At 34.8% G+C, this 15,000-nt stretch overlaps 1 protein-coding gene across 7 annotated transcripts in view; it reads left to right on the top strand.

Moving 5' to 3' along the window:
* LOC135213543 (rho guanine nucleotide exchange factor 18-like) overlaps positions 1-15,000 on the top strand; it is a 1,147,377-nt gene that overhangs the window by 576,989 nt on the left and 555,388 nt on the right. For all 7 annotated transcript variants that reach the window (XM_064247496.1, XM_064247500.1, XM_064247499.1 and 4 more), the window contains one exon: positions 1,436-1,509. In XM_064247496.1, coding sequence (XP_064103566.1) covers positions 1,436-1,509 — 74 coding nt within the window. The remainder of the gene's footprint in view (positions 1-1,435; positions 1,510-15,000) is intronic.

Raw genomic sequence — 15,000 nt, 5'->3', positions numbered from 1 at the left:
ATTGACGTCACTGCAGCCACGACCCATCCCGACCCATTTTATCTCCCGACTCTCAGCCTCCTCCTCCTCCTCCTCCTCCTTCGCGTGCCCAGGCAATGTTTGCTACATTTCAGAAAATGATAAAGTGCCTGCAAGCAAGCAGGTGGGCTGTGTACCCACCTACTTTCCACTTGACTGAATGCTTTTGCTTGTGCAAACAGCGAGTCCAACTTTTCTAACGGGCGGAGGAGAAGAAGAGGGCGCAAGATGCATTTTGCAGCCTTTTGATTGTCGAAGAAATATTCCGTCGAACGTCGAGTCACACAGCAAAAGGGCCTTTTAGCGTCGCTCTGTTGAGTCAGTCGTCGAAGTTTCGTTTTTACTTGGTGTATATTTGAGTAAAATCAATCTGATGACTTTCAGCTTCCTGATTGCATTATGTATTTCATGTATTGATTGAAAAGTCTCATTTTATTACCCACTGTTGCCCGACAAATTATTATTACAATGAGCTTTCGTGGAATTTCGCGTCTTTGCCATTGTCATTCGTAGGCCTGATTTAAGGTACTACGTTCGTATTTCTCTTATCTCGTTATACTCTTGTAAATAGACTGTCTAACGCAGTGTTCCGCTTTATTGAAATTTAAGCGGTATTGCCATTATCATTCGCAAGCCTGCTGATTGTTTAAGGTAGCGTTCATATTTCTCTGATCTCGTTATACTCTTATAAATAGACTGTCAGCGCCTCAGTGGCGTGGTCGTTATTGTGTTGGTGTGCCACCTCGATGGCCGTGATTCTCGGGCATTCCAAGGAGCGGTCAGAGAAGTGTATTTCTGGTGATAGAAGTTCACTCTCGACGTAGTTCGGAAGTCACGTAAAGTCGTTGGTCCCGTTGCTGAATAACCACTGGCTCCATGCTACATAAAAACACCATACAAACAAACAAAAACAAACAAATAATTAGACTGTCTAACGCAAAGAGAAAATGTACTAATGCAGAATTTTCTGTTTTTAACAACAGTCATGGTCGTTCAGTACAACACGCCATTTGTCAATGATAATAGTCTGTTCTCGATGACTGTAAGATGGTTTTTATGTTGCTTTAATGGAATACCGAGCGACTGAATTGATTGATTTCATACTATCAGCTGGCGTTACAGCGATGACTTCAAATACTTTTCGCTCACGATATTAACATGGCTTGCAAATCCCTTTCTGACATACGGCTGTTGAATCCATGAATTACAACGAATTTCTTTATTTTGTATTTTATTTTATTTTATTTTATTTTTAACTTGGTTGAATGACTATAACAAATTAATTACTTTGTAATTACATGCCTCTTGGCCTTTATAGTTTCATGTTTTTTAATGTGATATACCTTATAGATTATATTTTTTATTGTATTTTTTTCGAAAAATAACATTCTACTTATACTCCTTTTTTTTATTGCAGATGAAAATATCCGGCAATTACAGGGAATTCAGGAATGTATACAACGGATGCGGGAAGCCAACCTCGACGTAAAGGTAAGCATTGTATATCTGTATCTATCTATCTGTCCAACTATATATATATATAATATATATATATATATATATATATATAATATATATATATATATATATACAACATACATACATATACATATACATATACTATATATAATTTTTTTTCTCTTATATACGTAGAAGATATGATTGGGCAATGACTCATGAAGCATTTAACACCTGCAGAATTGTTTGCGTCATCTATAATGTTTAGGAGTAAATACTAAAATGGAAGCAGTAATTTACATAATTTACGTTTACCGAAATGAGAGTACGCATCTTTTTTTTTTCAGTGTCGGCGGCACCGGCATACTCGTTGGTGTCTGTCTATGGAAGATCTTTACCTATGTCTATGAAAGATCCTTTACCTAAGTTTGGTGATCTGCGGAATTTAAATTAAAAATATTCTTACTAACACTAACTAAATGTATTTTTTTTCTTACATTTAGAAAGTGGGTGTATATATCAGCCTATATATATAGTATATAATATATATATTCTATATATATATATATATATATATATATATATATATATATATATACTATATATATATTATTCAATAGAGCACGAATGAACACGTGCTTGAAGAATATCCTTAAACCCAAGGTAGAAAGGAAAAGGAAATAGGGACTTTGAACAAGCACTTTCATAGTTTATTCTACATTTTCAAGTTCACATCTGAAATGTAGAATAAACTACGAAAGTTCTTGTTGGAAAGTCTCTGTTTCACTCTCCTTTCTACCGTGGTTTGAAGGATATAATATATATATATATATATATATATATATATCATATATATATATATATATATATATATATGTATGTATAGTATGTATGTATGGTATGTTATGTGTGTATATATAGTATATATATATATATATATATATATATATATATATATATATATATATATATATATACACACACAAAAACGTTGAAATTATTCACAACAAAAACGTTGAAATTATTCTCATTTTTATTTATTTTAGTTTAGCTTTCTGTGATTGTAGCAGAGTGCGCGATTGATAACTTACGAACTCACGAGTCAGCCGTAATTCATGCAGTGACAAATTAGATCATATTCTGCTTACGTGCAGGAGGCTCGCTTTTGCATGCGAACTTCAGTGCGAGTTCTTGCGCTGTGCAATGGAACCGGAGAGTATAAACGACCTGGCTGTTTCAATTATCACTTTGTAATTCCGAATGCCCTAATTGCAGCCTTGTTCTGGAATGGTAGATCAGACTAATGAACTTTCCTCTCTCTCTCTCTCTCTCTCTCTCTAATTACTTCCGCGATGCTGCTGCTGTCCTCATTTTCCTCTTAGTGATTTATTTATGTTACAGGCAGATAGGGAAGCCAGGCATTTCGCGAATTGCCTGAAATTTCAGGCATATAGCAGATGCACTTAAGGGACTTTCGATTCTTCCTCAAGGGCTAGTAATCAACACGGCGAAACAGTGTAGGTGAGTCACTTTTTCTCCGTGTGCAATATCAGCCCCTGGGACGAAAAATGTCCGTAATTGCATTTCGCTATCAGCCTGAAATTTCAGGCAATTCGCGAAATGACTGATTTTGCTAGTTTTGATATATAGATATATATATATATATATTATATATATATATATATATATATATATATATAAATATATAAAACGATGGATTTCTAAGTAAAGTACAAGAAGTCGAAAGGGCCTTGCTGAACTCTATCGTTTCTCTTTCCTTCGTGGAATTTGTCTTTATTTATATATTCATCATGTTCCATATTTTTTGTGAGTTCATTATATATATATATATATATATATATATATATATATATATATATATATTATATATATATGTATATATATATATATAGAGAGAGAGAGAGAGAGAGAGAGAGAGAGAGAGAGAGAGAGAGAGAGAGAGAGAGAGAGACCGTCGGGAAAGGCATCAGTGGGTATATGTTTTTAGCGCAGGCCCGAAGGAAATAAGAACCATGAAAAGGCAGGAAGAAGGGCCTTGCGTATCCTCTTAAGAGGAAGCCTTAGACGAGCGTCCTAAGGGGAAGGAGATAAAAGTGGGATGTAATCGAATCATTTATTCATTCATGAGAGAGGCTTTGAACGCATTTCCGCCTCTTAATCCGAAGGATGTGTAAAATATCCTTTGAGGATATTTCGCCCCGGAAATTCGGCAGGATTCCGCTTAAGGATAACGCATTTCCGAAACCTTTGTTACCCTTGCTTTTGACTTTCGCCAGCCTCCTGGTTCATGTATTTCCCACGTTTTATTAGTTTATGTGTTTGTGTGTCTGTGTTCGCAAAGTCTTGAATTAATGCCGTTTATTCTTATTTAATTTTTTTCATTCATGTTTATCACATACATGTGTCCTTGTTATCGTTGTTATTCCGGATTCATGTAATTCCTATCTTTGTTTAAATGTTCTTAACACGATGTATGTTTTTAAGTGTTCTTCTTAACACGACTTTAAAAAAAAAAATTATATGTTGGTAATGTTTATAACCATAAAATGACAATGTACTGGCAAATTACATTAATTCTGCGTTTACATGGCGATATGTTGAGTGGGCAGACGAGTGGAATATATTATAATAATTTCCTTGGCTGCCTTTTCCAATTAAACGTATTTTTATTTGTATTTGATTTTATAAATGTTGGTGGTAGTTGGACGGCACCCTTCCCTTTTATTAAAAAAAAAAAAACACTCACACACAGAATGGGGAAGGAAAATGGGCAAAATTGAACTAAAAAAATAGAATAGGTAAAATTGAACTTAAAAAAATGAAATCTGGCGAAAAAAATACTGAAATTTGTTGTGGTTGGGGCAAGTTCGGTCAAAAAGCGAAAAAATCCAATAGCTTTTTGGTGGAGGGAAATGAAGTAGTGCAAGAAAAATGAATATCAAGATCATCCGTGAGGAATGAATGGGTCTCTAATTCTTACCTAGAGAGAGTCGTTAATGTTTTGTCATTTTGGGGAGAAGTGTCAGTGGCATGGAAATTGTAAAGGCTTTTTGGTAAATTTTCTCTCTCTCTTCTCTCTCTCTCTCTCTCTCTCTCTCTCTGTGTGTGTGTGTGTGTGTGTGTGAGAGAGAGTGTCAGTAATGTTTTGTCATTTTTGGGAGAAGTGTAAATGGCGTGGGAATTGTACACGGTTTTTTGTTAAATTCTCTCTCACTGTGTGTGTGTGTGTGTGCGCGAGTGGAACGCAGAAACAAACAAACACACACACACACACGCACGCACATGCACAGATAAACAATCGAGGAGAGGCTGCCGTCTGTCTGTCACTCTCCAGTGCGCTCACCTGCATCGATTATTGGGAGGTTCCGTGAGCATTTTAACCCGCGGCTGTCCATAACGCCGAACTTTTGATGGACTCCCAGGATGTCCTTCGACCCCAGCCTCTGGTGTGGCCTGGCACCGTCTTGGCATCGCCTTCCTCTCTCTCTCTCTCTCTCTCTCTTGTTATAATAACTATCTCCCACCCCGTGCCACAGTTGAAGGGGAAATATGACAGGTGTGGGTGAAGGAAATGAAGCTGGTATGGCGGAAGAGGGTTTGGGGGTTGGGGGGGCGGCGGTGGGCGGAAAGGTATTTTGTATCAAGAGAGAATGGAAGGGAACCCTTCTCTTTCTTTCTTTCTTTCGTGTTTATGTTATGTTCCATGTCTTGGGATTTTTTTTTCTGCGGCCATAGGAAAAGACTACTCGAGTGTTGATGCAGGTTTTCTTTTTGAGTATATTAGTTCATATTATTTCATTTCTCCGCAATTCGCTATATAGACTGGTAATTACAGATATACTGAAGTGACTGATGTGCGGTTAGACTAAGACATTTTTGTCGTTTGATGTACTCGTGCTGATTTTGTAGCTGACTACATTAGTTCATATTATCATTATTTCTCCGTTGTTCGGGATATAGACTTGCATTTATGAAGATATTTGAACGACTGATATGCGGTAAAGCAAAGACATTTCTTTGGGTCATGTATACACGAAAATACTTCTTATGTCCCTCGTTATTCTATGTATATATTTGTGCTGATTATGTAGTTGACTTACATTCGTTCACATTTTTATTATTTCTTCCCCAGTTCTAGACATAGATTCGGAATCATAAGTACACAGTGATCTGATTGTTTTGTTGTGTGGTGTGTGTGTGTATACTATATATATAATTATATATATAATATAATATATATTATATATTATAGATATTACTTATATATATATAAATATATATATATTATTATATAAGTTGTGTGTATTTAGATATATAAATATAAAATATGTAAATAGATATATATTTGTAGTTTATTTTAATATATTTTATTTAATATATTTATATATTATATAGTATATATATATATATATATATATATATATATATATATATATATATATAATATATATATTAGATTATATAATATACTTGTAATACATATATTATATATGTGTGTGTGTATGTATATATGTATCTATCTATACTATAACTATACTATATATATATATATATATATATATATATATATATATATATATATATAATATATATATATATTATTTCTTCAGTGCGAAACTTGAGGCCTTGCCGTTACGCTGAGCTTGTAAGGTTACCCCCGAGATGTATGGTTTCTGAGGGGCTGATGGATAATCTGGCCTCCGTGGTGCCTGTGCCTTTTGTATTTGTTGTTTTAGACATGAGGAGTTTTCAACGATACATTGTATTTCACTGCTATGAAAGTAATTTTGAATTAATTATTTTGTGACGTTTGTGCTCGTATATCTGTCGAAAAGACTCTCTCTCTCTCTCTCTCTCTCTCTCTCTCTCTCTCTCTCTCTCTCTCTACGTATATGTTAAAATAGCTTTCTGTTCAAGTTCCACTGCACTTTTTTGATTTGATGACTGCGTAACGGGAAGGTGGCAGCACTATTAATGATGATGATGATGATTATTATTATTAATTTTTTTTTTCTATCGCAGACATCCTATTTGACTGTGTGGTTTTTATAGTGTGGGGTTATCATTATTTGCAGAGACTAAAATGGGTTTCTTGAAGTTCAAGTGTAATTCCACGGGTCTTTATTTCTAAAATTTGCGAAATAAAATGATTCATTCATCAGGAGTGAGAGCTTTTTCATATGGTATTAAATAACACTAGAGATGTTCTCGGTGGTTGTATATATTTACTATTGATACCATAAGTTTTGTTCCATGAATGGAGTCACTAGCAGTTTCTCATAAATGAAATGTTCTTTCATGAATATCTTTGTTTGCATACTATGCATAAAAGCATTTTTTACCTTAGTGATGAATTTTACGATAAGTGGTATATCTAATGATATGAAGCGATGTCAACGGTTGCTTTTTCCATACTAGTGGCAAACATGGAACGGAGAGAGAGAGAGAGAGAGAGAGAGAGAGAGAGAGAGAGAGAGAGAGAGAGAGAGAGAGAGAGAGAGAGAATATGTCATTGGGTGAGGCTTTTGTATTATCCAGTCGTAGCTCAAAGATTCATTTCCGCCTCTGTCAACCATTAGTGAAGTCAGTTTTTTTTTCTTTTAATAATACCAAAGGTCTATCTGTCATCAGACCTCCACCAGTAAAACTGTGTAACGTGCTCAATGGAAGCGATAAGAATTTTGAAATGCTATGAATTTAATAATGTTGCGAATGTTGAAATGTTAACGTTAAAAACTGTATGAATGTGGGCGGAAATAAAAGCACGTAGTTTTATTTTCAATGAATGGTGAACATTACATTGATATCATTGTTGAAGTGTTATGAATATCAAGTTATATATGTTGATTGGTTATTAACATTAAGTTATGGATGGTGAAATTATGTAGAAATTTGATTACTGTGAATGCTGAAGTCTTACGAAAATTAATTGGTAACGAATGTTGAAATGTTATGAACATTGAATTGCTATGAAGTTTGAAGTGTTTTGAATATCTAGATAAAAGTGGTGAAATGGTACTGATGACTCAAGTGCTATTAGGGTTGGAGTGTCACGAATGGTAAAGTATTACAAATGTTGAAATGTTACGGACATAAAGTAGTTATGAATATAGGATATAGAAAGCGATGCTGGTTAGCTTTATCCATTGCCCGGTGTTTATTATTTATGGGTCGGTTCCTTATTGCATAAGCATAAAGTTTTTTCTTCGTTCATTTATATGTTGCTCTGAGTTTACCCCATTTCTCTTTTTGAAGAAGGCTTTTTTTCTTCCGTGGAAACGGGCTTAGTAAGTAGGTGATTTTTTTTACTTGGTTCATAGAAAACTTTGTTGCTTGAATAAATGATAATAATAATAAAAATTAATAATAATAATATAATATTATTATTATTATTATTATTATTATTATTATTATTATTATTATTATCTCAAAAAGTATAAACTACAAAGTTCATCAACTATTATTATTATTGTATTATTATCTTGGAAGGAGACTCTCTTTCAAAAGGATATGATTGAAAGACATAGTTGCAGCTCCATTCAACATGTAAAGAGTCTATTATTATTATTATTATTTATTATTATTATTATTATTATTAATTATAATAATAATAATAATAATAATAATAATAATAATAATAATAATAATAATAATAATAATAATAATAATAATAATAATAATAATAGACTACTAGTTGAATGGAGCTGGAACTATGTCTTTCAATCATATCCTTTTGAAAGAGGGTCTCCTTCCAAGATAATAATACCATAATAATAATAATTGTTGTTGATGAACTTTGTCAGTTTATTGTTTACTTTATAAAACTGTCTTTTTGAGATGGATAATGATAATAAAATAACAATTTATAATAATAATAACATAAAGAATAATAATAAATTAATCAATAAAAATAAGCGGACGATGATAATGGACTGAAATGGGGAAACAGATTTTGGCTCGGTCAGTTTAGAGCCCTCATTATCTTGAATTTAATAATGTTGTTACTTTCGTTACTTCAAGGAAACCCCTAAGTGTTCAGCCTATAACTTAACCCAACGGAAAATTCAATAACCTCGTCCAGTGCTCTCGTTATCGATCAACGGTCTGTGAACTCGTTTGTAGCTTGGAAACGAGCGGGCGCGGCATCTTGTATTCTCCGAAATCAGGCATAACAATGCGTCTTTATTGACGAAAGTGTGTGTATGTATATATTAGTATATATATATTGATATATAGTATATATATATATGTATATAATGTATATATAATATATATATAGTATATATATATATATATATATATATAGTATATGATTATATATATATTATATATATATATATACCATACATACATACATACATACATACATACATACACACACACACACACACACACACACGCTGTCACTGCTCTGTAGGCATTAATTATGGTTCTTTGCAGCGTCCCTTCAGCCCCTAGTGCAACTCCTTTCATTCCTTTTACTGTACCTCCGTTTATATTCTTTCCCTTCATCTCACTGTCCCCCCTCCCCTAACAATGATTTCATAGTGCAAGTGCAAGAGGTTCCTCCTGTTACACCTTTGCAATCATTTGCTCTCAATTTTCCTTTCAGCGCTCAATGACCTCATTTGTCCTAGTGGTGGCCTTCGGCCTCAATTCTCTATTGTATTCTTTCTATATATATATATATATATATATATATATATATATATATATATAGTATATACTATATATATATATCAATGTACATATATATATATATATATATATATATATATATACATATATATATATATATATATATATATATATATATATATATATATATATATATATATATATATATGTACATATATATATATATATATATATATATATATATATATATATAACATACATACATACATACATATATATATATATATATATATATATATATATATATATATATATATATATATATACATACACGCTACTTAGCGGATGTAAACTCTATTGACGATTTCATTTGATTCCTTTTTATACTTCGGAAACGATTTGTTGAATGATTTTGTTTTTGTCATTGACTTATCCAGATGGTAGATGCGTCGGCTGTCAGTGGATGTCAAAATTGTTTACGATGCGTCAAGAACTTTATACTTGATGTACTTTTATTGATGCTTTTGCACTTATAAGTAGTTGAATGCAGGTAAAATACCGGAGGTGTAATGGCTTTAAATATTCATAGTTATATTTGAGTTACTAGAGAACGTACGATGTAGGGTAGCAGGTATCCTGCCTTCCTAGAAAATATATGAATGATTATTTCATAAACTTGGGTTGTAAAAGGCTGTCATTAGTAAGACTAGTATTCCTGATAGAACGTTATTCCAATGAGGCTATTATTAAGAATTTAGTTATTATTGTGAATATTCTTTAATTTTGGTTCGATAGAGAAATGTGAAAGAAGCCCAGCTCAATATACTAGCAAACAAACAAACAAAACAAAAACATATGTGTAAAATAATTATGTAATAATATTCGCAAAGTAATAATGTCTACGGGCATAACCAGCCTCGTTTCACGGGCAGAACCAGCTCCGTTTCTCACCCCCACCCCCTTCGGAGGAGGAAACCCATTATAAACCATCATAGGGTCCCCACTATAACCCTGCCAAGTTTCATGCCCATCGGACCATCCGTTTGGCCGTGATTGAATGGACAGACGGACGGACAGACATTACGCCCATTATAGTTATTTTAGACTTCCGCAGCATCCTTTTTTTTATTAATTAACATTCAGACATAAAAGTCACACATTTATTTTGACTTTATTACGTAATTTAATTTTACTTTTTAATTTTACGTATTTTTGAGGCGTCTTTTTTAAATTACCTTGCGGGTGTAAAATCACCTGATTATTTAACGAATTTTCCCTCTTTCCCCAAAAACACTCAATTCTTATCAACTTCCAGTATTCCCGTCACCTTTTCATATTTACTCGTCGGAAGGGTTTTGCATTTCCCACAAGTTGCGTAATTAATTAGGTAAAATATGAATTTGAGGAGGGGGCAATTCTTTTTATAATATAAGGGGGGAAAAAGGGTAAGGCAGCTTGAAGAGTAGCTGATGATGGCGGGCATCAAAAGAGGCGAGACGGAAGAGAAATTTTAATTAGTACACCGACAATGGCCAGCTGGAGAAACCCTGGTAACTGTGAAGTAGGTAAAAGATCAAAGACCTGGGTATTGATTTGTGTATTCCAGCCGTCAGAAGTTGACTTGAGATTCTCTCTCTCTCGTCAGTGTAGCTGTTGGGGGAGAGACCGAAACAGGGCGAGAAAGGGTCAGGTATTTTCGTTGTGGTTTGTGAGATTACAAGTTCAAGTCTCTCTCTCTCTCTCTCTCTCTCTCTCTCTCTCTCTCTCTCTCTCTCTCTCTCTCTCGTCAGTGGGAGAGATAGAGGGGTAAATGTATCAATGTAGCTGTTGGGAGAGAGACCGTGACAGGACGAGAAAGGGTTCAGTAATTTCCGTTGTGGTTTGTGAGATTACAAGTTCAAGTCTCTCTCTCTCTCTCTCTCTCTCTCTCTCTCTCTCTCTCTCTCTCTCTCTCTGTTACGAACCGAGAGAGGTCCGCTCCAAGTTCGATATTATGATGAAGCAAAAACAAAAAATACGAATATAGAAAGATACACAAACACAACAAAGGTTTATTTACAAGCTTACTAACAAAAAGATAAATGCAGAATGGTGGTGTCCTATTTACATAAAAAACAAAAAAAGGCAATCTTACAATTCTTGAACTGGGGAAAAGGTGGGGTAATGAAAGTACTTGCCGGCCAGTTTTGCGACTCGAAGCGATGGCTTCACAAGAGGAGAATTGCAATTGCAGACGTCTTCTTGACTCCGTATTGCAGAAAATAATGTCTATTCTTGATACTCGAAGGGCAGGAACTTCTCAAAACCTCTTGCAGAACGTTTCTTGCTCTACGTCGAAATGCCTCGGTCGTTCACTCCCGGACGACTTGACCAGAATCCGATTAAACTCACAAGCACTTTTTCCTCTCTCCTTCGTCTGTTCCTTCTTCTCTTATCTCTCTCTGATGATCTCTGATCTCTGCTGCTGGGCTCTCACTGATAATCTGGTCTGTGACTCTTACTGATCTGATCTGTGACTCTTACTGATGATCTCTCCCTTCTCCTACTTCGTCAGTCAGTCGTATTTATACGGCATTCTGGGGACGGGGCTACCAGCGAGTGTCACAGGCTCCCAAGATTACGTGAACGATTTAGAAGAATCTCGAAGATGTATTGCATCAGAAATCGCGGCGTTTCTCACGACACTTCGGCGCCTGTTGCGTTCCCCAACACGCCCGACGATTCCAGAACCATCATGAGAACAGGCGCCTCCAACACACGCGCGAAAGCCTCCGTGCTGCAGAACTTCTCGAAGATGCGTTTTCCTTTCCTTTAACTCGTAATTCTTTGCTATAAAGCGATTACCGTTACACACACACACACACACTCTCTCTCTCTCTCTCTCTCTCTCTCTCTCTCGTTAGTGGGAGAGATAAAGGGTATATTTATCAGTGTACCTTTTGGGAGAGAGACAAACAGGGCGATCTCTCTCTCTCTCTCTCTCTCTCTCTCTCTCTCTCTCTCTCTCTCTCTCTCTAGGTCATTAAATTATTTCATATAACAGTTCCTCAGCATCACAGGTCCATTGAGCAAAGTTTAATCTCTATTTAAACAAGATTTTAATGAAAATATTGACGATGGCTTTATTTACACAATCACGGCGGAAAATATTATATGGGAGAGCTACTATAATTGTAACGTTCAAGTTCTTTGTAGATCAGTTCTACTTCAGAGCCCTTGGAGATAAGCAGTTGTCATGTTACAATGTCCCGGATCTTTACCTTTAATTTTATTATATAAATGTCATGACATCGCAACATATTAGATAAAAGCAAACTCATCTCTGTTGCTCAACAACAAACAAAGTGCGAGAACTTGCGATATTAGTCATTGAAACAGATCCTTTAGAAAGGTAATTTTAGACGTTATCAGAACCTAAAAATCAAGGGGAAAAAAACAAAATATAAATAACACATGACACGATACCTGGTATCCTTTCTTCCACAATGCCGGAAAAAAAATGCTTGCAATGACGCAAATTCTCTGTTCGCGTCGATTTGTCGTTCATTTTCAGGCAGGACGAAAAATGCTTTGCAATGACGCAAGAAATCTGATCGAGTGGATTACTCATTCATTTTCCCTCGTGGGGAAAAAAACAACTTTGAATGACGCAGCAAGCCTGGCCGTGCCGGGTTCATGCATGCTTCATTGAGGTAATTATAGAATATTCAGTCATAAAAACCAGTTGAAAAAACGCTTATCCCAAGAAGATGATTTTAAGATGCCATTCTTCTTCATGTACACATTAACTGGATTTTAAACACCTTGAGCAAATATTGGAAGAATTTTAGCAAAATGTCAAGTTACATTGGTGGTTGAATTATAAGAAAAATCAACGAGCAGTCTCCACTCAGTAAAAAAAAAAATGATGCCAATGGTCTTTAACCATAACCTAATGAGCATAAGGAAGTAGTGCCATCAGTACACCTCACCCGGAGTACTGTAGGCATTACTTAAGATTCTTTGCAGCTTTTCTTCGGCCCCTAGCTGCCCCCCCTTTTATTCATTATTATGTACGTCCATTCATGTTCTCTCCCTTGCATCTGACTCCCCACCCTCGTCTTAAAAATTGTTTCATAGTACAGCTGCTTTGAGTTTTTCCTTCTGTTATTACAATTTTAAATCTCTTGCTCTCAATTTACCTTTTGGGGCTGAATGACCTCATAGGCCCCAGTTTACCTCGTTCTGATCACTGTTATATATCTTCATCTTAAGCTTTTATCTCTTTCTACTTACTAGTTTTCCAATTCTCTCTTTTTTTTTTTTTTTTTTTCCCCTTCAGGTTACTGACCTTATCCTGCCGAGCTTTAGTCATTGACCTGCGAGAAATGAGGATTAAAAAAAAAAACGGTATCCATGGCGACAATATCTAGATAAAGTATTGTTAATAAACACAGACACGGGAGAATTAACTCGTCCCAGCTACGTTGGCGGAGGTAATAAAGACAACAAGGATAATAATAATAATAATAATAATAATAATAATAATAATAATAGTGATAATCTGTTATAAAGAATAACTGTGTTTAGCAAATTAAACACAGCCATTCTTTTTAACAAAGTATGTTTAAAAGAGGGTCTTCTTCCAAGAAATAACAATAATAATTACATCGAAAAAGCCGTAATAAGAAGAATAGAAAAGAATTTCTATAAAATCAATGCAGCTGAAGCAGCAATCTCCTTCAATAGAACATGCATGAAAGAGGGTCTTCTACCTAAATAATAATAATAATAATAATAATAATAATAATAATAATAATAATAATAATAATAATAATACCTAAATTATTCGGGGTTTAGTTGGTTCCTGACCTTGAAACCCACACGATCTTAGAATGTTAACCTGATCCAAATGATAACATATTAAAAGTAACAAAATATACGTGAAGTATTCTCTCATGCGTATGGGGGGGTTGCATGAGGGATTCGCACATGTGAATGCGATGCAAATTCTATGCCAGCCTGCATTGTGTTAACTGCCTGGCTTTCATTTCTACTCGTGAACACCTGTCTGGAATAATGGTAAGGTGCTTTTAATTGAAATTTCTGTAGGATCGATCGCATATAGACAGCATGTAGGGAACTTAAGACTGAGAATGACAGGAGAGATTGAATGCATGCGCGCGCGCACATCAATCAAAGACAGAGATGTGCGCACGTATATTTGTAATTTTCGAATATTTCCTCTCCATCCTTACATTGAAAAAGTACCAGTGGAAAAAAAATGCTTGTCTCTCTCTCTCTCTCTCTCTCTCTCTCTCTCTCTCTCTCTCGGTTCATGTACAGACAATTTCATAAACCGATTTTCAAGGAATTCTCTCTCTCTCCTCTCTCTCTCTCTCTCTCTCTCTCTCTCTCTCTCTCTCTCTCTCCTTGCAGAATCCCAGTATTACTTACAACGGAAGCCCTTTTGTGTGACGGGTCCGGTTTGTGAAAACGGTTCTAGTACTACCCCTCATGTCCGGATAATGAATTTTTATTATTGTCATTAAATTATGGATTAGTGAGGTCATTGTTTACCGAACGATTCCCCCGGGGATTTATTTCGATTGTGTTTGGACAATGACATTTCCTTTTCCCCTTTTAGGGGTTTAATGCTACCGATTCGTTTGATCTCATTTCTATTGGGGAAAGCGGGAGAGTTAATTTGGTAGAATTTTTTTTTTTCCTCTCTTTTCGGTTTTATTTATTTAACGTTTTTGTCCCATTTGTTATCTGTTTATCAGTGGTTTCTGTATGTTTTTACTTTGTTCCTTGTTTATACGGTTATCTTTTCATTCCGTTTTGAAGACTGATTATCAATTTTAACATTTTATTTATTTATTT

This window comes from Macrobrachium nipponense, chromosome 43 (genome assembly GCF_015104395.2).
Source record: "Macrobrachium nipponense isolate FS-2020 chromosome 43, ASM1510439v2, whole genome shotgun sequence".
Taxonomy (NCBI): Eukaryota; Metazoa; Arthropoda; class Malacostraca; order Decapoda; family Palaemonidae; genus Macrobrachium; species Macrobrachium nipponense.
The sequence above is the reverse complement of the archived record's forward strand: the minus strand, read 5'-3'. Positions and strand labels throughout refer to the sequence as shown.